Source organism: Natrix helvetica (genome assembly GCF_964273705.1).
Source record: "Natrix helvetica genome assembly, chromosome: 1".
NCBI lineage: Eukaryota > Metazoa > Chordata > Lepidosauria > Squamata > Natricidae > Natrix > Natrix helvetica.
The window spans coordinates 52,567,663-52,592,082 of NC_138548.1; the positions used below are offsets into that span (position 1 = coordinate 52,567,663).

General features: G+C 39.3%; 1 protein-coding gene across 9 annotated transcripts in view; it reads left to right on the plus strand.

Moving 5' to 3' along the window:
• The window catches only part of CEP128 (centrosomal protein 128), a 208,963-nt gene that overhangs the window by 160,225 nt on the left and 24,318 nt on the right, over nucleotides 1-24,420 (plus strand). For 8 of the 9 annotated variants that reach the window (XM_081935596.1, XM_081935594.1, XM_081935593.1 and 5 more), the window contains exon 20: nucleotides 12,680-12,703. The exons of the other annotated variant lie outside the window; for it this stretch is intronic. In XM_081935596.1, coding sequence (XP_081791722.1) covers nucleotides 12,680-12,703 — 24 coding nt within the window. The remainder of the gene's footprint in view (nucleotides 1-12,679; nucleotides 12,704-24,420) is intronic. 9 annotated transcript variants of the gene reach the window in all.

Sequence of the window (24,420 nt, forward strand, 5' to 3'; positions counted from 1 at the left end):
GCCAAAAGTATTTGCTCACCCATCCACATAATCAGAATCAGTTGTGAGCGAATACTTTTGGCAATATAGTGTAAGAGTTAATGTGCCAATTTCAGGTATTGGTAGTATAGTCTTGAATCTTACAAGTTTAACACAGGAGTTGTTACAAGAAAATATATTGTATGTAGCTCTGGTTTGCAGTCCTTGGTACTCTCTGAGCTTGGTTGCTTGCTTACAGGTGTTTTATTACTCAACTACATAACATCATTAGTGCTAGTGAATGTGGGATTTGCTCCCTATTTATCTACAGTAGCTTGCTGGTCCAGGTTTAGTGGCAGTGTGGTTTTCTTCTTGGTAATTCAAGCAAACAACTGTCTTTATGTAGTCCAAGGAAACAACCAAGATTAGAGAGCACCAAGGATTCCACAGAGATTGTAGAATGTGTTGTGTTGGTATTTTTATTGTTTAAGGATGGGTGGACTTCAGTCTTGCAGGAATTTTTGTTGTTGTTAGAAGATTGAGGTCTGAGATTAATGTTCAGATGCAGAATAATGATAGAAGGGAATAAATCTACTCCATTCCCCTTTAATAGTCATCCATCAGATATGAGAAAAGAAACTAAGAACTTTATTCAATAACTTCAAGAATTGATATCTAGATGTTCTTGTTTTCCTTTTCCTGTTATAATTCCATCACAAGAACTATTGTAACTCTACTTTATTGATAAAGGATATTAACAAAAAAATATTGAAACCTTAACAGGGTTTTCTTCCCCCACTTCTTCTTCTTCTTGTGCCATATCAATCATCGGATGTTGGCAATCTTATTTTTGTCAACAGCCGCAAGAAAAAGTGCTGCTGAGTTTTGTCCAAACCAATCCCTTAGGTTTAGAAGCCATGATGTTCTTCTGCCTGGAGCTTGTTTGCCTTCAGTCTTACCCTGGAGGATTAAGTGAAGGATGCCATATTTTTCTGAGTGTTACATCAATGTCCAAAATATTTCACTTTTTAATAGCTTTGATGATTTCCCTTTGCTTTCCCAAGCGGCTTATCACCTCCTCATTTGTGATTTTGTCAACCCAGCTTATACATAACATTATGTTATACATAACATTGAACATTTCAACTGCTTCTAGTTTCTTCAAGTGGTTTTCTGTCAGAGACAAACTCCCTACTCCATAGAACAGGATAGAAAAGATGTAACATCTGACAAGCCTGACTTTCAGACGTAGACTTACGTCATGACTGCAGAAGACCTTTTTCATTTTGAAGAATGCTGTTCGAGCTTTCTCTACCCTTGTCTTTACTTCACTGATCATGTCCCAGCTTTCATATAAATTAAAACTGAGGTACGTGAACTTTCAACTTTTTCTAGTGGTATTCCTTCCAAATTTATCAGTGGTAAATTAATGGGTTCTTTGCTGATGACCATGATCTTGGTTTTGAGGTGTTGAGTTTAAGCCATATTTTTCAGATATTTCTGAAACTCTGTTGATGAGGAGCTGAAGGTCTTCATGCTTACTGGCAAGCAGAACTGTACATCAGTATATTTTAAATTGTTGATCTGAGCACCATTTACTTTGAGGCCAGCATCAATGTTTTCCAGTGCTTCGTTGAAAAGTGACTCAGAGTAGATATTAAACAACAACGGAGACAGAATACAGCCCTGCCTGACCCTTTTTCATATTTCTGTATCATCTGAGTATTTTTGGCCTAGTCTCACATTTGGTACCTGATGCCAATATAGATTCTTTATGATTCGGATGTCTTTGTCATCTAGTTCCACTTGTTTCAGGATTTGTAATAGTTTGCTGTGTCTTATTTTATCAAATGTTTTTTTTTCAAAATTGATGAAGCACATGTAAAGACTGTGACTGACATCTCTACAGCTTTGTACAAGAACTTGAATGCTGAATCCCCCAGTTTTACCAAAGAGAATCAAGGTGGAACATTTTAGAGTTCCTTTCTCCTTCCTTCCATTCAGAGCTAAGATGCCATTTGCAGCTATTAATTTCCTTCTTTAAGGCTACCTCCATGCGTTTCCACACAAATTCTGCTGAGTTTAAAACCCATACTTTCCTGCTGAAGTGTGGAATACAAATAACTTAAATAAATGAATAAAATATAGCCACAACTGTAAGTGGTAACCATGGGGAAGCAAATCCCATTTCCTTGTCAATGCAACGTGAAGTAAAGTGCATCTCTGACATATTAACAATATTTAGGATAGATACAGCCAAATGTTGTTAGTGCAATTTCACTGTTTGGTGAAGAGGATTCACTCTAGCAGAGTCTAGTTCAGGAGTGTCCAAACTTGGCAACTTTAAGACTTGTGGACTTCAACTCCCAGAATTCCCCAGCCAGCTCTGCTCTGCTGGCTAGGGAATTCTGGGAGTTGAAGTCCACAAGTCTTAAAGTTGCCAAGTTTGGACACCCCTGGTCTAGTTGGAACATTTTGTCCTCACTGCCAAGAAAAAAAACAGTAAATTTGAACCAAGTGCCAAGGAGAAAACTTTTTTGGTTCAAGCCTAGAGACTTGAAGATAAATATTCATTAATTATAATTTGAAACCCACGAACTATACAAGTTGGGAAAAGGTATTCTGTGAAAAGAACAATCTTACATTGTCTAAGTTGAGTGAATAATGAGTCTTTTAATATCTACTTTCACTGATTATAGGCAAGATAAAATGAGTTTTGCCCTATAATGCTAGTGTTCACCATGCCACCAAAGGGTAAATAGAGTTATTCAGCCAATTAGGAGAGCAGTTCTCAATTTACTACACTGTAAGATCTCAAGAGAATAAAAGAACTTGAACTTATTAAAGCACAGAGTTTTTATTTAAGTTTCAGTGATCATTAAGTTTTATTACTTTGCTTTCTCAGAACTGAGCAACTGAATTTTAAGCTCAAATTTATAGCAAAATAAAACCTGCAAATAGGATGCTCAGAGAATAATTTATATACCTGTGAAAAGACAACAACTTACTTGGTTTGTGATCACCATATAGAACAGACGCAGATTTTCTATGGCACTTCAGTTCATTGAGATAATAAGGGTAGTGTTACTATGAATAAAAGTAGAACATTGTGCCCTAAAAATAAAACATTTTGGTGCTCTTCAGTGTTAGCCCTTAGTGCAATGATGGAAATCTTTTTTGGCTTGCGTGGCAAAAGTGGGGGGGGAGCGCAAGGGGGTTGTGTGCAGGCGTGCCACACCCATAATGCTTTGCACATGACCCCAGCGCACATGCTTGCATGACCAGAGCTCCCACAGCATTTTGGCATGCTTTTTTCACCCTTCCCAGATCCAGAGGCTTTATAGGAGCCTGGGGAGGCCGAAAGCAGCCTCCCATGCCACTCCGGAAGCACCCCAGAGGCTTCAGGAGCTTCCCTGAAGCCTCCAGAGCGCGGAAAACCGGCCCTACTGGCAAATCGGAAGTTCAGAAACGGACTTCTGGTTTCCTTGTAGGACTGGTTTTAGCCCCCTGGAGGTTTCAGGGAAGCTCCTGAAGCGTCTGGAGGGCCTCCAGGCCTCTGGAGGGCCTTCAAGGAAGCCTCTGGAGAGCGAAAAATGGCCTCAAAAGACAAAAATCAGCTGGCCAGTGTGCGCATGCGTGCTGGCCAGCTGACAGGGCAACGCCTTGCGTGCCCTGACAAATGGCTCCGCATGCCACCTGTGGCACGCGTGCCATAGGTTCGCCATCACGGTCCTAGTGGAAGACAGGAGGCAAATGAGTCACAAAGCCAAGAAGGCAACTCAATCACATAAGATTTATATCCATGCTCAGAGAGGGACAATTTGAAGTATTTTTTTGCTGAAAACCCATATTTTGTATAAAGATTGCTTAAAAGTCAATTTTGAGCATGTCCAATTAAGCAGTCAAATAACTAGCGTTGGGATGGATCTTCTCAGAAACAGTCTGATGATACTATGACCACATTCATTGCTGTTAAAAACCTCCCTTTTCAGCTATATATGAAAATCCATATCACATTTTCACCTCTTGTGTTTTTGGGCCAGATGTTGACAGCTTAGAGTAGCCTTACTCTGTTAAGTGACTTCAAGATGCTATATTGGCCTCAGCACTGCCCTGGATTTCCAGCTAAAGTCTGTGCTGTCTGGGATTTCCAACTAAAGTTTGTGCTGTCTGGGAAATGCAGTTCCCACACAAATGAATGGCACCACACTGGGGAAATATGACTCAATTAATGTCTTATATTGAATACTGTGCTCTTTGTTGCTAGTATTGTGAAAGAAAATCCTAGAAAAATATTGTATCATTGTTTTAAACTGTTTTTATATATTCTTACTCTCTATGATTTTCCAATTATGATGATTGAAGTTGCATATAAGCAAGAGTAAACAAATAAATGTACACGGAAAATGGTTTGTTTAAGTTACTTTTTCTCCTGAAAATGTGAAAAATAAATTACAAAATATTACTATGTTTTTTAAAGGATAAGATGAAAAAGCAGTTGATCAATTTGCAAAAATGTTTATACTAAGAAATTTACTAACAGGTGTTTGGGTAGAAACAAGCAGAGAACAAACTATTAAATTCAATCAATACATTTGTAATCTTTAACTGAAAAAAGTACTTTTCATTTTTATACTGTATATCAAAACATATTCTTATAAGGAAAGCAAGTTATATATGACACATTTTATAAATTACTTTTTACTTTACCTACAAGATTATTTTTAACTACAAAGGGTGATTAAGAAAAGAAACACTGTATTTCAATTTTTCTATCAAATTCTCAAGAAATTTTACAGTTTTAACAATCCCCCTATGGGTGTATTTTAACAGCTCTGTATGAACTATCATTCATTTTGTAGGTGTGGATGAAACTTAAATAGAGTTATGCTTTTTTTAAAAAAAATATTTTGAAAAGCAACACATTCCTATCAAATGGCATTGAAATTATCTCTAATAGCACAGAAAGAGTCCAGCAGAGGGTGCTTGAATTCTCTTCTGGATCCCACAATTTTTGCCTGCTTATATTTTTCAGGAAAAGAGAAACATGGATTACTTGGGATGACCAATTCATTGTTTTAAAAAGCCACTTTTCTTTTGGATATATTATGGTCAACCAAAACAAAATTTTGAGGGAGAGTAAGAGGAAAAATATCCATATTTCCCTTCATTTAGAAATATAGTTGGTATAGCATAATTAGTATAAGTACAAATATTCTTCCTCAACATTACAGTTAAGTCCAAGAAAAATTTAGCTTCAACTTCAATCAAATTTAACTCAGACTTTCTGTTAATTTTTAGCCTAAGTTGATTCAGCTTATGACATTGCAAGAGAATCTTCCAAGAAGGCATTGCTCTGCATTATTTAAACAAATAACAACGTACAGTAAAATTTTTGCAATATTTTGATGATTCTTCTTACCAACGGTGTACTTCACATTTGAAAAGCAGTATTAGCTTAGAGGAATCTATAGGGGGTGTAGAAAACTACATTCCATAAGGAACAATTTAAGAAACTAGATCTGCTTTGAAAAAAGAAAAAACAAGGAGAGATGACTTGCTAGCAAAGTAATTTAGAATGTCACACAGAATAAGGTCATTTTCTGTATAGTACATTGTAGCGTACAGAATAATGGTCCTAGATTGTTTTGTTAAATTCTGTGGCTTTAAGGAATGATAAAACTAGATGACAGAGAATGAGGTGGCTGGATGGAGTCACCGAAGTAGTAGGAGTCCAGAGGAGTCCAGAGGATGGTAGACAACAGTAAAGCTTGGAGGAAAGTTGTCCATAGGGTCGCGATAGGTTGGACATGACTTTGCAACTAACAACAACAAAAACTAGCTTGACAGAGAAACTAGTTACTAAGGGAGTTGGTGGGCTCTCATTTGCTGGATGTGTTCAAGCAGAGGCTGAATACAGTTTAGTTGGGGTATTTAATTTCAATTTGTATACTATGGAAGCCTAAAAGATCCTTTCCAGTTCTGGAATTCTACAAATATAATTTTTGTTGTTGTCCAGTTAGTTATAAAGAGAGTTAGAATGTTTGACATTTGCTGAAAGTTTCATTCAGGAATAAGTGGGGTTGTTGGGGAGAGGAATTAATTGTGTCCAAGTAGTTTCTCTCACTTCTCATGAAAGACTTTTTAACTAAAACAGTTTCTCTACCTTCTGCTGCTGGTGTGTGTGTGTGTGTGAAATGAAAATTATGTTCTTGCAGATATATTGAAAACATGAACACAGGCTCATATGTACACTCATATCGAGAACTGTCTACTATTTATGACCACCATTGAGTCCATAAATTATGTTGCTAAGTAAGACAGTGGTTAAAAGAATTTTGCCCCATTTTACAACCTTTCTTGCCACAGTTGTTAAGTGAATCACTGCAGTTGTTAAGTTAGTAACTGAATCTGGCTTCCCCATTGACTTTGTTTGTCAGAAGTTTGCAAAAGGTGATCACATGACCCCGTGACACTGCAACAGTCATAAATCTGAGTCAATTGCCAAGCATCTGAATTTTAATCATGACCATAGAGATGCAGCAATGGTTGTAAGTGTGAAAACCGTCGTAAGTCACTTTTTTCAGTGCAGTTGTACTTCAAAAAGTCATCAAACTAATGGTTGCTATGTCGAGGACTACTTGTTTTCAGATTGCACTGGTACGTTGCAAATATAAATTATCTTCTGGAAAATATTTTTTCAGAGTCCAGAAAATATTGACAGAATATAACCCAGTATTATCTCTGATATGCCAATATATTCTCTGTGGAGACATTAGATATATGGAAGCATGTAGACATGTTCCACCTCAATTTAATACTGAATGATACAGACCTAACTGCATTATGTCATTTAATCATTCTGAATGTATATAAAAATTTTAAGGCTAACACTTTTCTTATAAGGAATCTCATAATTGGATAATTATGTGAGGAGGTAAATTATTAAACAAAGAAGCTGATACTGTTATGGCTTCATTACTGAGGAACTGAGCAAACTTTTAAAACATACAGTACATCTTTGTACTAATGTAATATATCTTCTTAATATATTTAATGTAGGACAGTTTTATAGGTGTATTTATTAATATGTTATTGTAAGGAAACATTGTTGAGCTCTTCCATGTATTTGTGTAGGTGGATAAGACCCATGTGAGTCATAAAATGTCTGAAATTTTCATATGAATCATACTGGCATCCATGTTCATTCATACACTCCGAAATTGTATTGTTTTTCCTAAGCATTGTCCAAAACTTGTTCATTTAGCCAATTCTTATTATGTTCTGCTTCTTTTATTCACCAATCAAAATCATACACCACTACAGGGGGAGATACATCTTAAGGAAGTAGGGGAAGAAAGGCTGAAATGGTCCAATAATGCTTGAGCTTGCTTTTTAGTATAAATTTTATTGAAAGATTTACAAAATCACGAAAACTAACACAAACTAATAAAAAGTTAAGGCAGGAAGAAAACAGAAGCAAAAGCACAAAAGGAATAAAACTAAATAAGAAGAAGCTTCCAAAGTCCTTCTCAGAAGATGTAAGTACAATTACACAATATATTAAGATTACAAAGGAAGGCTTACTTTTCTATTATCCAGTTTTTCTAATCATCATACCACAAATCATAGCTACATTTTTTTCTGTGGAAGCTCGTCTGCGGAAGGAAGCATGAAATGTTCCAAAATCTCCTGATAGATGGCTGTGTTGACCCTGGTCTTAATGAAGCACAGTGGTCCAAAGTCCTGTTGCTCCTTGGTCCAAAGTCTTCTTTTCTGATCAGAGCAACTTTTTCCAAAAGCACCAAAGCTGGTTCAATGACCGTGGGATTACTGTGCTTGATTGGCCTCTCCATTCTTCCTCCATACTCTGGGTCCTTGGTTTCCAAATGAGATGCAAAAGTTGCTCTCATCAGAAAAGAGGACTTTGGATCACGCAGCCGTCTACCAGGAGATTTTGAAGCACTTCATGCTTCCTTCCGCAGACGAGCTTTATGGGGATGCTGACTTCATTTTCCAGCTGCCAACACTGCCAAAAGCACCAAAACCTGGTTCAATGACTGTGGGATTGCTGTGCTTGATTGGCCAGAAAACTTGCCTGACCTGAACCCCATAGAGAATCTATGGGGCATTGCCAAGAGAAAGATGAGAGACATGAGACCGAACAATGCAGAAGAGCTGAAGGCCACTATTGAAGCATCCTGGTCTTCCATAACACCTCAGCTGTGCCACAGGCTGATAGCTTCCATGCCAGTAATTGCTGCAAAAGGGGCCCAAACCAAGTACTGAGTACATATGCATGCTTATACTTTTCAGAGATCCGATATTGTTCTATGTACAATCCTTGTTTTATTGATTGCATGTAATAGTCCAATTTTCTGAGATGGTGGATTTGGGGTTTTCATGAGCTGTATGCCATAATCATCACAATTCTGACAAATCACGGCTTGAACTATCTTGCTTTGCATGTAATGAGTCTATCTCATATATTAGTTTCACCTTTTAAGTTGCATTACTGAAATAAAAGAACTTTTGCACGATATTCTAATTTTTCGAGTTTATTTATTTATTTATTTATTTATTTCTTGGATTTCTAAACCGCCCCCTCTCCCAGAAAGGGACTCGGGGCGGTGTACAGTCAAATGCAGATAAAAATACAATAGTAATATAAAACAATTAAATACATTTGGATGGAGGAGATAAGGCTGTACAAGAAATAAATAGACTATAAAGACCCTAAAAACACCCCAATTAAAACCCAAACCCAATTAAGATACATCCCGGGGGGTAAACTAAGAGAGTGCCAGGCCAGCTGATTGAAATAGGTGAGTCTTTAATTTCTGACGGAAGGAACGGAGGTCGGTGGTAGTTCGAATGTCGGGGGGGAGGTCATTCCAGAGGGTTGGGCCCATCACAGAGAAGGACCTACTCCTAGGTGTCGCCCGCTGGCATTGCCTAGTGGACGGCACCAGGAGGAGTCCCTCCCTGTGTGAGCGGATAGGTCGCAGGGACGTGTGTGGAAGGATGCGATCCTGCAGATAACTAGGTCCTATGCCATGGAGCGCTTTAAAGATGGTGATCAGTACCTTGAAACTCACCCGAAAGGCCACAGGTAGCCAGTGCAGCTCGAGCAGGAGAGGTGTTACGTGGGAGTAACGTGTACTCCCCATGATAACCCGCGCGGCTGCGTTCTGAACTAGCTGCAGTCTCCGGATGCATCCCAAGGGAAGCCCCATGTAGAGGGCATTGCAGTAGTCCAGGCGAGACGTCACCAGCGCATGAGTGACCGTGCGCAGGGCACTCCGGTCCAGTAGGGGGCGCAATTGGTGCACCAGGCGAACCTGGCGGAACGCCCCCCTTGCCACGGCTGCCACATGATCCTCCATTGACAGCCGGGCATCAAGGAGGACGCCCAAATTGTGCGCCCGCTCCACAGGGGACAGTTGTTCGCCCCCTATGGCCAGCGATGGAGTCAGCTGGCTGAACCGAGGTGCCGGTACCCACAGCCACTCTGTCTTGGAGGGGTTGAGTTTGAGTCTGTTGTCCCCCATCCAGACCCCGACGGCTTCCAAACACCGGGACATCACTTCGACAGCCTCGTTGGGGTGGTTTGGGGTTGAAATGTACAGCTGAGTATCATCAGCGTACAGGTGGTACTCAACCCCAAAACCACGGATGATCTCACCCAGCGGCTTCACATATGCGTTGAACAGGAGGGGCGAGAGGACCGACCCCTGCGGCACCCCACAAGTGAGTGGCCTCAGGGACGACCTCTGCCCCCCTGTCAACACACATTGCTTCCGGTCGGAGAGGTAGGAGCCGAACCACCGCAAAACGGTGCCTCCGACTCCCATCCCCTCCAACCGGCGCAATAGGATACCATGGTCGATGGTATCAAAAGCCGCCGAGAGGTCTAATAGGACCAGGATAGAGGAACAACCCCTATCTCTGGCCCTCCAGAGATCATCAACCAACGCGACCAAGGCTGTCTCTGTGCTGTGCCCGGGTCGGAAGCCGGACTGGCGTGGGTCTAGATAGTCGGATTCGTCCAGGTGTCGTGGAAACTTCTGCGCCACCACATTCTCAACAACCTTCGCCAAAAAGGGGAGGTTGGAGACTGGACGGTAATTAGCTAGCTCCATTGGGTCGAGTGAAGGTCTCTTGAGCAAGGGTCTCACCACCGCCTCTTTCAAGGCGGTTGGTAAGTATCCCTCACCCAATGAGGCGTTCACCAGGCCCAGAAGCCAGCCTCGTGTCACCTCCCATGCTGCCAGTACCAGCCAGGAGGGGCACGGGTCCATTGAACATGTGGTGGGCCGCAGCCGTCCACGTAACCTGTCCAAATCCTCAGGGGCAACAGAGTCAAACTCCTCCCAGAATGGTCTCTCAAGACTCGCTGTTGACGGCTCGTCTGGTCCACTGACGGGGGTCCATCCGCTCCGGATCTGATCAATTTTGTCCTGAAGATATTCCCCAAACTCCTCTGCTCTTCCCTGTAAGGGTGTCTCCCGCGTCCCCTGCGACAAAAGGGAGCGGGTCACCCGAAACAGGGCGGCAGGGCGGTTATCCGCAGACGCAATAAGGGCGGCACAATGTCTACGCTTGGCCGCTCTTATTGCCACAAGGTAAGTCCGCAAATAGGCTCTTACCTGTGTTCGGTCAGATTCGGAGCGTGAGGACCTCCACCTGCTCTCTAGATGTCTCCTGTGGCGCTTCATCACCCTTAGCTCCTCAGTGAACCAAGGAGCCCGGGAGGGTCGATGCCGCAGGAGAGGTCGCAAAGGCGCAACCCGGTCCAAGGCCCCAGTCGTCGCCCTATTCCAGGCAGTCACTAGGTCCTCGGAGCGGGAGCGGGACAGGGCTACAGGTATTGGCCCAAGCTCCATCTGGAATCTGTCCGATTCCATCAGGTGCCTGGGGCGGTACCAGCTTGTGGAGTCTGGCTCCGCCTCCTCGCGGTGGGGGATAGCGCCAGGGAAGTCCAACCGGAGGGATGAGTGATCTGACCATGACAGGGGCGTGATAACTAAGTCCCCTATTCCCAGATCACTCGTCCACTGTTCAGATACAAAAATGAGGTCCAGTGTGTGGCCCCCTTCGTGAGTGGGGCCCTGAACTAATTGGGTCAGGTCCATGGCCGTCATGGAAGCCATGAACTCCCGAGCCACCTCAGAAGCCGCTCCCGTTGACGGCAAGTTGAAGTCCCCCATGACCAAAAGTCTGGGAGTCTCAACTGCCATCGCTGAGATTAGCTCGAGGAGCTCGGGCAGGGCTGCTGATGCATAGCGAGGAGCCAAGTAAACAATCAGCAAGCCCCACTGCCTCCCTGGGCCCCAGTTCACACCAAGGGACTCACACCCGGGTATCTGAGGGACAGTGAACTCCCTCGGCTCTAGACATTCCCGAATAACCACCGCCACCCCACCACCCTTACCCAGGGCCCGGGGCTGATGGAATGCCCGGAAACCTTGGTGGGGGCGGTACAGGTGAGTTTCACCTGTACCGCCCCCACCAAGAATATTTAGAAACTTTCTAAATATTTCATGTCTACCTTACATACCTTTAATATCAACAGGACCTAGAATGAGATCAATGCACCATAGTACCCCAAAATATGCATACTTGTCTGAGCTCAATATAAATGCACTGATTTTTTTTCCAGCTATTTAAATAATATGACGGCTTGGGAAAATAGCTTAGCAATCTCTCCTGTCTCATGATAAAAGCTAGAATGTAAAATATGTAGTTGGTAAATATCACCTGTTCTGCCTAACGAAATTATCAATCCAAAATTAACACATATATTTTGCGTAGCCATTAACTATACATCTTTGCCTTCAGTATCCTTCATGTCATCCTAAAGGCCTTCAAATTGGTTAATCTTTGGCTTATATAGAAGGTAATGCCAAGTATTTCAACAATTCACACCAAATTCTCTGGCAGCAATACTGCTTTTTTAAACAAATCTTTGGACATATTTGCTATCATAATCATATAAATAACTATATATTATAAAGCTTTCATGAAAAAAAAAAGATTGGGCTGGGATTGCCAGCTTCTCTTTGAGTAGAATGACCTAAGCCAATTCTTTAAATAAGGGTATTATGAACCTGTAGCAGAGGGTTATATAGGCAACAAAGAAACATGATTCTGAAAAGAAAATTGGTTTAAGGTATGTTTCACATACATAGAATAGGTAATTACCTTTAAAACAATGAATAGAAAAACTTTAATATACAATGCATGAAACCAATAATTTCCACTAAGTAAAACATTTTTTGATTTCTATTCCATTGTTGCTCTGAAAGGACTGGATTATTCTCATTGTACAGTACTGTATTAAAATACCACAGCTAATATTTAATATTATAATTAATATTATGATTAATAAAATAAAACAAATACAAATGCAGTAATATAATTTAATAATAAAAACAACAATGCTATGTGGGCATATCCTGTACTAAGATTTGAATGATGTACTATTAATCAGTGGAACAACTTGCTTCCAGAAGTTGTGAATACTCCAACACTCGAAGTTTTAAAGAAGATATTGGATAACCATTTGTCTGAAGTGATGTAGGGTTTCCTGCCTAAGCAGGGGGTTGGACTAGAAGACCTGCAAGGTCCCTTCCAACTCTTGTTATTCTGTTACTACATTTATGTCTTTGATCTTGATCACGATCTTACTATACTTTCTCATTGTTTCCTTTCAATACAGGAGCGAATATCAGCATTTGAAACAGTAAGTTGCATTCTCATGAATTACTTTTAAGTAAGATTTTTCTTCTTTTTGTTAAAAGATAATATATGTGTAATATTAAAATAGTTGTCTAAAAATGTCTATAGAGATTCTCAGTCATCCAGATCACGGTTTTACAAACTGTGAATTAATTTCTAAAAGGTGGAGTTATTGCCAGTTGTGTGTGTATGCATGAGTGTGTACATGCATGCACGCCTTCAGGTTACTATTGATCCTAATAGTCACTGCCTGGAGTAGTCCCTGAAATTATCTTGACAAGATTTTGGAAGTGGTTTGCCATTGCCTGCTTCCTAGGGCTGAGAGTGAGGAACCGGCCCAAGGTCACCTGGCTGGTTTTGTGTCTAAGGTAAGACTAGAATTCATGGTCTTCTGGTTTTTAGCCTGTGCCTTAAACATTACACCAGATTGTCTCTTGCCAGTTAGCTGTGATAAACCAAATAATATGTACAAAAGCACAGGACATCTACATGAGATGACTTACTATGGAACTACATTGGTAAAGTCATCCATACTTTAAAGGTCAATTAAAAATGTAAACTGTTTATACTTGAAAATGATGAGTGTGCTTAGTTTTTAATATTCTTAGCAATTATATATATATTGCCTTTGGGAAACTGAAGTTGTTGACCTAAATAATTATATTGATTGGGGTATGAAAAACTTTATTTGGACATCCATTTTGGAGTTTGGCAATAGCAAATTACATTTTCCCTTCAAGACAGAGGTTCTTGCATTCTTGCAGAGACAAGTGTGTGTACAATCTTGTTGTTACTTGCTATTCAGACTCTTGTATGAGACAAATTAGGTGTTGCTCATCTTTTTGTCTTCCCGAACAATGAATAAAGTACATGCGTGCACATGTTTAATTTATAATGATACCCTTATATTAGGCATTTTTTTTAAAAAAAAATAGAATTATTGGCAGGTTTATTACTATAGTGCAGAGAAACCAGATTGAAAAGGATCCAGTAAATAATAAATTTAATTCATAAAATCTTGAAACTAAGATGCATCCATATCTTGCATTTCAAAATTATGGGGGTAGTAAATAGTAAAATTAGTAAATACAGGTAATCCTTGACTTACAACAGTTCACTTAGTGACCATTCAAACTTACAGTGTCACTGAAAAAAGTGACTTATGACCATTTTTCACACTGACAACTGTTATGGCATCCCCATGGTTACCTGATCAAAATTCAGATGCTTGCCAATTGACTTGCCAATTGTATTTATGACAGTTGCAGTGTCCCAGGGTCATGTCATTGCCTTTTGCAATATTCTGACAAGCAGAGTCAATGGGGAAACCTGATTCACTTAACAACTGTGTTATTAACTTAACAACTGCAGGGAGTCACTTAACAACCCTAATCCTCACTTAATAAATGTTTTACTTAGCCACAGAAATGTTGGACCCAATTGTGGTCAGAAGTCAAGGTTTATCTGCAGTAATGCAACAAATCACATTAGCTTGCAATGATCTTGCAACAAATGTCAAAAATAATTTAAAAAGTTTCTTTCAACATTTAAAAAACTAGAAAAAAAATAAAAACAATTGGTCTATTAAAGTGAGAAGAGGGCAAAGAACTGCTGGGCAGAAGGTGGGGAAGCGGAACTGCTTAATTTATTCTTTGCATCTATCTTCACGCAAAAGGAAAAAATAGCTCAACCTATCCAAAACAGTACTGTTAAAAGACAGATTAGAGATGCAAGACAAAATAGGCAAGAAAAATGGTAAAAGAGCACCTGTCCACCTCAGATGAGTTCAAATCACCATGTGCTGAATGGATGCATTGCAGGATTGGATTACATTCCAGGTTTCTGAAGGAACCAGCAGATATGATCTCAAAACCATTGAACCGTATCTTTCAAAGATCCTGAAGCACTGGGGAACTATCAGAGAGCTGGAAAAGAGCTGACATGATTTTCATCTACAGAAAAGGAGGGGAAAAAATGGATCCCAGAACTACCGAGTAACAGCCTGACATTAATACCTGGCAAGATCCTGGAAAAGATAATCAAATAATTAATCTGCAAACACTTAGAGGCAAGCAAAGTTTTAATGGCAAGCCAACATGTGTTTGACCATAACAGATCATGCCAGACAAATTTTATTTCATTCTTTGACATAGTGACTACATTAGTGATGTAAATGCTGTAGACATAATTTACTTGGCTTTCAGTAAGGCATTTGATAAAGTAGACCGCAACCTACTATTTAATAAGATTTTTTTTAAAAATGTAGGTTAGATAGCATCACCATCAGATGGATTAACTGACTGACCAACCACACTAAATGTTCCTTAATGGAATTGATTTGACATGGAAGAAAGTATGCAGTGCGGTACCCCAAGATTCTGTCTTGGGCCCAGTACTCTTCAATATCTTCATATATGTCTTAAGCAAGAGGATAGAAGGGAAACTCATCAAATTTGCAGAGATACCAAGCTGGCAGGAATAGCCAACCCTGTAGAAGATAGGCTCAAGATACAAAAGGATTTTGACAGAGCGTAGACAAAAAAAAATTCAGAGGTGAGAAAAGTAAGGTTTTAAACTTGGGCAAGAAAAAACAAATACACAGGTATAGAGCCACAGGTATAAAGCCACAGGTATCTGGCTCAATATAAATAACTGCAAGGGGGAATCTAGGAGTCTTAGTAGACAACCACTTAAATAGGAGCCAATGCAAGCCTAAACTGCATTAAGAGAGGGATATACAATACAATACAATAGTAGAGTTGGAAGGGACCTTGGAGGTCTTCTAGTCCAACCCCCTGCCTAGGCAGGAAACCCTATACCGTTTCAGACAAATAGCTATCCAACATCTTCTTAAAGACTTCCAGTGTTGGGGCATTCACAACTTCTGGAGGCAAGCTGTTCCACTGATTAATTGTTCTCACTGTCAGGAAATTTCTCCTCAGTTCTAAGTTGCTTCTCTCCTTGATTAGTTTCCACCCATTGCTTCTTGTTCTACCCTCAGGTGCTTTGGAGAATAGTTTGACTCCCTCTTCTTTGTGGCAACCTCTGAGATATTGGAATAATGCTATCATGTCTCCCCTAGTCCTTCTTTCTCTTAAGCTAAACATACCCAGTTCCTGCAACCGTTCTTCATATGTTTTAGTCTCCAGTCCCCTAATCATCTTTGTTGCTCTTCTCTGCACTCTTTCTAGAGTCTCCACATCTTTTTTACATCGTGGCGACCAGAACTGAATGCAGTATTCCAAGTGTGGCCTTACCAAGGCATTATAAAGTGGTATTAACACTTCACGTGATCTTGATTCTATCCCTCTGTTGATGCAGCCTAGAACTGTGTTGGCTTTTTTGGCAGCTGCTGCACACTGCTGGCTCATATTTAAATGGTTGTCCACTAGGACTCCAAGATCCCTTTCACAGTTACTACTACTGAGTAAGGTATCACCTATACTGTACCTGTGCATTCCGTTTTTGTTGCCTAAATGTAGAACCTTACTCTTTTCACCATTGAATTTCATTTTATTAGATAGTGCCCAATGTTCAAGTTTGTCAAGATCCTTCTGTATCTTAAGCCTATCTTCTGGAGTGTTGGCTATTCCTGCCAGCTTGGTATCATCTGCAAATTTGATGAGTTCCCCATTTATTCCCTCATCCAAATCATTGATGAAGATGTTGAAGAGTACTGGGCCTAAAACAGAGCCTTGGGGTACTCCACTGCATACTTCCCTCCATGTAGATGCAGTTCCATTGAGAACTACACGAGAACATTGAGAACTACACTACATATAATAATGATCATGTGAAGTTTTAGTGCCGCTTTAAAATGGCTTGATAAGATCACACTTGAAATATTGCATCAACTTTTGGTTGCCACAATATAAAAAAAAGATGTTGAGACTCTAGAAAGAGTGCAGAAAAGAGCAACAAAGATGATTAGGGAACTGAGGCTGAAACATGAAGAACGGTTACAGGAATTTGATAACTCTAGTCTAATGAAAAGAAGGACTAGGGGTGAAATGATAGTAGTGTTCCAGTATTTGAGGGGCAGCCACAAAGAAGAAGGGGGCAACCTATTCTACAAGGCATCTGAAGGCAGCACAAAAACAATGGATGGAAACTAATCAAGGAGAGAAGCAACCTAGAAATAAAAAGAAATTTCCCGACAGAAAAATTAATCAATGAAACTTGTGCCTTCAGAAGTTCTCCCAGCTCCATCGCTGGAGGTTTTTAAGAAGAGTTTGGAAAATAATTTGTCTGAAATATTATAGAGTCTCCTGCTTGAGTAGGGGGTTGGACTAGAAGATCTCCAGTGTCCCCTCCAACTCTGTTATTTTGTTCATAACTTTTTGAAGGAAATTTTGTTGTTTTCTTTTTTTTATTCTGCTTCATATTGACAGAAACTTTTAAAGAATTGTTTTGAACCTGGACATAGGCACTCTGATGTTATATTTGATGTATAATCACAGTTACTTTGAAAGATATCTTTCTTGGATCACCTTTAACATTACAGCTCCTAGCCAAGTTATAAGTAACTGTCTGTTGCTGTCACTGTAAATTATGGGAATGCTTCTTTATCTTTTGGTTTACACATAAAGGATTACTTAGCTGCACCCCAAGACTTTTTCCAATTTTTAAGAAAATGTTGATGATCTACAAAAGTGAGTTTTTATTCTTCATCATCATTTCCGCATATTACACTTATGGATTGTGCACTTCTGCTAAAGCCCTTTGGGAGATTTCAATAGGTCAGAAGTTTGGGGTAACAAATACACCACAATTGCATGTGTTCCTAGCTGATATACCCACACTATTCCTCTGTTCCTTGTCAGCTACTACAGCAAATTTTCCATGTTTCCTGTTAAGGATAACAGAATATTAATACTTCATTTTATTTTCAGTTGTCTCTGTAATAGGAAGATAAAAACAGGCTACAGAAGGATTGGAGGAATTATTGGTGCGACAAGATCTAGGCATTGAACATAAAGATTTTCCCACGTTATCTAAGTGCTAGTTTGTAAACGTGCTTGTCGTTTCAAATTACTACCTGTTGATGGTCACTTGTTCTACTTGATGTTTGGACAAGAAGAGCAAACTTAATTTTCAAAGCTATTGTCAGACAAGCACAAATTGATTTTCCTATGTGTAGGTGCTTTTTTGAAAATAAGCCTTGAAGGGAACTAGACCCCCTAACTTCTTAGCAAATGCCTTCAGTCCCAATATGCCTTAGATGTTCTCCATTTTGACCTAGCTGTCTGTTTCAGTAGTGGTGCAACTTCTTGTAGAGGCTTTGCCAAACTAATCCTACTAACCTTCAAAAAGATTAATTTGCTTATCTTAGGAGGTTCTGTATAGTTTATTCCTTCTTGGGTCCAACAAAGCGCCAAAACAGGAAGAAACATTTCCCGCGACTGAACTTTGAATGAAAGAAGCAAACTTCTAATTGAAACTACCGGCACCAATAACTCTCTGGTAATCTCTGTGAACTGTACAGCAGAAGCTACAATATTTTAATACTGGCATCCTGCCACAACAGTTCTAAGGATGGTAGACTGACAAGGTTGCATCATTCATGTGAAAGATGCATCTACAGGTTCAGCATAATATATGGGAACTGACAACCCACACTGAATTAAAAGCAACCAAGTGAACAATCCAGGGACTATAAAACTTGAGATCCACAGGGGTTCTTATGCTTCTATGGCTCAAATTTTCAGTAATAATGTGCAGTGATGAGCATCAGTACCATTTCTCTGGGCTTTCATTATCAACTAAGGAATGGTTCCCTACCAGTTAAAGGGAAGTAGAAAGACTGATCTCATATTAATGATTGTTGCATATGTTATGATAACAGATATGAATTCTGGGATGCTTATTAACACCCTTCTCTCTTTTTGCCTCAATGTATCTTTATCATTTGAGGAACTGTTTTTATACCATCTTCAAGATCAGTTCACGTTACATTCCTTTGCATTCCTATAAAGTTTGTTATAAATTTTCTGGCTCCTTCTGGCTTTTTTTATCTGCCTCTAGAGTTCCAATTTGCTGCATAGTTCTGGCATCACATATAACCCCACCGGCTGATACCAAAATGGTTATTAACATAGACGTGCACTCAGTCCATAAGGATTAGTTATTGGAATCAGAAGAACCCGCTTCTGAGAATCCTTTGATGTTTTTTTTTTCTTTTTCTTTGGAGGTCAAGTAAGTTTACTTCCCACAAAGCTCATGTAAAGCTGCTGCCTCATATGCCTGCTTCATATGCATGACCTATTCTTGCTCTGCAGTCTCCTTTTCTCATTGATAAATCTTTCCGTTTCTTCAGTCAGAAACCTGAGCTCCAGTGTTACTTCCTACTTGGATTCATGGGAAATTGGCAAGGAATTCATTGATGAAGCCAGACTATGATACATGATATTGCACAGATTTCAAGAAAACAATAAGCATTCAGCATTAAATTAGCAAGGTGAAAGAAAATTCTAACACAGTTCCATATAGTTGCATAAAATAAGTGGAGAGCAAATGGGATATAATGAGAGCCTTCCTAGTCAGCATCTGTTTCTCTGTTTCCTATTACAAAGTACCAAGCATGTGACAGTTCTTCCATTTCTTTTGACTTCGATGGCAGGAGTTCCATATGCCAGCATTTAAGTGCTATCCTCCAGGGTAGGTATTCTGGTAATTTGTTTTCCCCCCTTGGCATGGACTGGTACAACTTTATATCTCTCGATAGGGGTCTTCCAGTCCCTTATTGGACAGATTGTAGTCACAACTTGAATTGGAATGGCACTCTACCGTTACCATTTCTTTAATGCATTGTCATCATCATTGAGACATTGGAATGAATTGGGAAACATTATAGATAGCTCCTTTCTGCAGACAGTGGATTGCTGTCAATCTGCTAGGCATTCTAAAGTAAGTTTGGCATATATCATGTCAATCATATATCTTCGGATATATCCTCCATATCTAAAATTTTATCTAGAGGAGATTTTTTATGATTTGGTCTTGTCTTCCTTTCAAGGAGCATTTCTGAATTCCATTTTAGTTCTTATATATTTGTTTTTACACACTCACACACACCACATTTTAGGAACAGCTGTCATTCGTGAAATGTCCACATAAATTTGATATTCTGTATTGCACAAACTCATTTTGCAGCCCATGCATGCATTTATGTATTAAGAGGGCTAGAGGAAGAGTGATTCGTAATATTGCTTCTCTCTCAAAAGTAGGAACTCTCCGTAGGCATTCTATGCAAGCTGTCTCTACCTTGCCAGTCTATCTGTTGAGTAACAATTTGATTCCGTCCCTGGATATTTAAATGGCACTATAGGTAAGATTTTCAGGTAGAAGAAGATACGATCTTTAATAGTGTAATGTTGTCTTCCATATTAGCTTGACAGAACACCTCCCACTATTCTCAGGTATACTTTTGACTTACCCATATATGTGGTACACACCATGATGATGAATGACCATACTAGTAGTTGTGAATCCTTGCATGACCAAAATTAGCTCTTTTCCCCATCCTCAGTTTTCTCCTTGGTTTGTTATCCTAGTTCCTGAACTGTTTCTTTAGTCAAAAAGAAACTGAGGCGAGAGTAGGAGTATTATCAAAATGTGTAAAGTTAGAGCTGTATTTGTCATCCTGAATTGAAAAACTCTTAATAGGACTTCAGCATTCTGTAGATGTAGAATCTATATCTCTTGATACACATGTATCACTCAGAGCATCATTATTACCTGTAAACAGCTTTTTCTTATCCAGCATTTGAGGTACTTTGTTGGAAAAGGTACAATCTTTTTGTTATTGTAGTCTGGGATTGAGTTTGCGGCTTTCACGTCTAAAAATTTAAAAAAAAATGTCTTCTTTTGATTTACATCTGTTCTTTGGGACAACCTAGAGCTGCCTATCATTGCATATGCCTCAATATAAGAAGGATTAACTGTTCACATGCCCTTTAAATATCCAGGGCTTTATATAAAGTCATGGAAAATAAGCACCATGTTTTATCATTCTCTTTGAGAAGATAGAACACCTCTTAGTGTGTAAATAAAGTTTTATAGTATTAAATGAGATTAATACCAATCACTGTATAATGGAAGAATGCACTTTTAAGTAAATGCTGCTTCTGTTGGTCCAAGTGGAGTTGGCTGACCCTTATCAGCTTCATCATTGCCCTTTGCTCCCTGTTAAATAACAAGCAGGCCCGTATGTTTGTTCTCTTCTGGATTAGTTGTACTGTATGCATAATGGCACATCATTTTCAGTTTCTGGACAATAATTAGCAGTACTTAATCACTCACTGTGTCAGGTGCTCTCACCAACCTTTTAAACATTCTGTTCTGCATGATTAAACCTCTCTCTTTTAATAGAGAAAAATGCTATCGTTAATATGGTACTCAAATCTAATTTAGGAGATTATTGAATGTGTCAGTAAATTATTGCTTTTTTCTACAGGTCAGCTGAAATAAAGTTTTCCCTCCCCCTCCCTTTTCCCCTTGGCTTTTATGTTTTTATTTGCCTGTCCTTTCACCCCCACCCATCCCACTCTTACCCATCTTCATAGCCAGCAAAATTATTGTATTGTAACTGATGTGTTCTTGCCTGCCATAATGAGAGCACAAAATCTACTCCTGCAACCAGGCTCATGAATCATACTAAAGTTTTTCACATGCTTTTTGAGTGAAGTGAATATTAACCTGGCAGCTATTTTCCACACAGATCATAATGCTGGTACTTAGCTGTTGGCACTGTTGTAACAAGCCTGAAACAAGCCTTCAGTTGTTTGGACTGCAATGAAACAAACAGACTTTGTCCTTTGGGAGCGCATTTAAAATTTCAGAAACATGAAAAAGAAAATCCTAAATTGTACGCTATAAACGATGCTTTTGACAACTTGGAAAATTGTGTAGATAAGCTCATGTATATCCATTGCACCTTTAGTGTAGAATAAACACAAGTCAGCACTCAGACGCAGTGGTATTAAATGACTGCTTTTAGAGAAAATAAAGTATCAGTGAAATTCAAATTTTAATGCATTTCATTACTTATCATCGCTGTCTGTATGTGATGAAGGTAAAAGAAACATTTAATTTTAGAGGGAATGGTGTTTGGAAATCATGTGCTCTACAGTTTCTTTCATGTGGCAGAATGTTTCTGGAACATATTGTTTCTTTAAGGTGACTGCTGAGCATTTGAGCCCCTTGTTCTGTTTTACACCGTTAACTTTTCTGTGGCTGAAGGCTGCAGAGGAAGACCTGCTGAGAATCTGCTGTCTCTTTCAGATATCGCTCAACCTTTTCCAGCCCTTACAAAGACCAGGGCCACAAATGACTCTGGGATGAAGTAGCAAACCATACATCTCATTAGAAATTAATGGGGTGGAAAATCAAGACTTTGATGAACATAAGGCCACTATAAATGAAGCATACAATGTAAATGAGTGCAGCTTCTTTGTGGGAAAGATGCAGAAGTGAGCAATTTAATGAGGAACAGACATTGATAAACACCTCCAAGCAATTTTCTTTCTTCATTTTTGGTTTGAAAAAAAAAAAAAAACCCCAAACCCAAAACCCAAGGTGTAGAAGTGTCCTCTAGCAGAACTTTTCTTGAATATTTTTAAACACACAGCTAAGGGTGTTTTGCAAGGTGTAGTTTGAATAAGTATATGATGAAATGCCTGGAATTTCAGAGAATATGCATTAATTCAGTTTTCTTGATTAATTCTTCTTATGCTAATAGTGTAAAGATCCAAGTATGAAGCTTAAATATTTTAATACAAGCATTCACAGTTGCTTTGCTAGAAAGCACCTTATGCTACCTCCAGCGGAACAAAGATTTCTGTAGTGATCTTTTTTAAAGATTGCTTTTTATGATCACACTAAAATGGTACTAAAAACAAGCAAAAGCCTTTTGAGAGTAGTAAATGATATAGCAAGACATAACAATTTTCCTCTGAGCATTCAGATTCTTTTAAAGCTAATATTGTTTTCCATCATTTTATGTGCATGGAAGTTAATTTGATAGTGGCATAAGGATTTGTGTTTGGAGGGGATCTCTGGAATAGAGTGAAGTGACCTGCTAATACTTAGACCAATTTCAATGAATCACTGTAGGTTCTTCAAAGAAATTCACCTGTATTGACTGCCAGACTTATAATTACTATCACTGACTCCACTCTTCAGAGTTATGAATCTAAAGAATCCTCTTTAGCATAATGAGTTTCATATTTTTTGCAAAAATGATCACGGTACTTTAAATCAAATTATACAGAATATGTTAATTATGCTGGAGTGTTTATTTACACTCCATTTGAGAGGCCCAAGCCTTTAATTTTTGTGTGTGTTTCAAACCTCTTGTCAATTTTTCTCTTTGCACTTAGCTCTTTTTTATATGCTGACATTGTGAGTTTCATAGAGACGTTGGAAATGGCCAACAAGCAAGCTAGACAGACAGACAGACAGACAGACAGAGATGCCTCAAAAAATTCACTAGGTTCCAAAGTTTCACCCAGCAACTTGAGTGTTCTGTCTTTACCTTGATCATTTTTCTGCCCATTTTGGAATCCAGGAACATCAATATGAATTTATGAAGTAAAGACAAAATCTAATACCAGGTCAAATTCTCAATACAATAAAAAGTGCCAGAGCTACATTAAAGTTAAAATCTAGATACCTTGCTTCCAGCATGGCTGTTCTGAACTGAGATTTTATAAAATGAGAGGTTTGGGGATTATGTGAATATTCAGAAAGAATTTCTCTTTGGGAAAAAGATTGACCCACAAAGACCCGATTCTTTAATAGTGTATAGCAGGGGTGGGGAACTGTGGCTCTTTTGCGACTTGTGGACTTCAACTCCCAGAATTCCAGAACCAACATAGCTGCCTCAGGAATTCTGGGAGTTGAAGTCCACAAGTCGCAAAAGAGCCACAGTTCCCCACCCCTGGTGTATAGCATCTTTAAGCTTGAATCTACAATTGCCCAGGTTTTCTAGGTTTGGTGGAACTTTCTCCTGTGTCCTCAAATGAAGCCTTGTAATGAACTGAGTCTGGGTATGTCTCCTCTAGTGTCCCAGTCTCCAGTGGTTTAAAATTGTGCAGCACATTGAGGAGTTCAGGGGGGGTCATGACATAAGTAGTGTGAGTGGCCTCTTCAGTTGAGTTACACTGCAGGATGCATCAGAAAAATAAATGTACTACACATGAAAAACAGAAAACAAAAAGCTTTTGTGTTCTGGTCTTTGTTGTATTTGTGCAATAAATAAATAAATAAATAAATAAGAGTAATTCAACCCTATTTATAATGGGTGAAGGGTGTTCTGCCTCAAGCATTGTAGGCTTGCTTGGGGCATGCAGTTAACTCCATGCATAGGAATCTCTTTCAGATCAAGTTTATTACCAGGCATTCTTAATAGCAAAACTTACAGTTCAGTGTTAAGATACTTCTGACTTTCTATGATCTGTCCTCTCACATAGTGTAAAAAGATGGTGATTTTATCCCCATGCTGAACGGAGATGTGGAACGCTACCGTTCCGGTTCACAAAGGCATTTAAACTGCCCCGCTGTAAACTTTGCATGTGGACAAGATGCCCCAGGGGCCAATCATAAACAGAGATGTGATCACATGTCTTGGAACTACATTTCCCATAAGGCAGTCTCTGCCTACATTTCCCATGAGGTAGTTTCTTAAAGAAGACAGTTCTTAATTCCTACACTAGCTATATA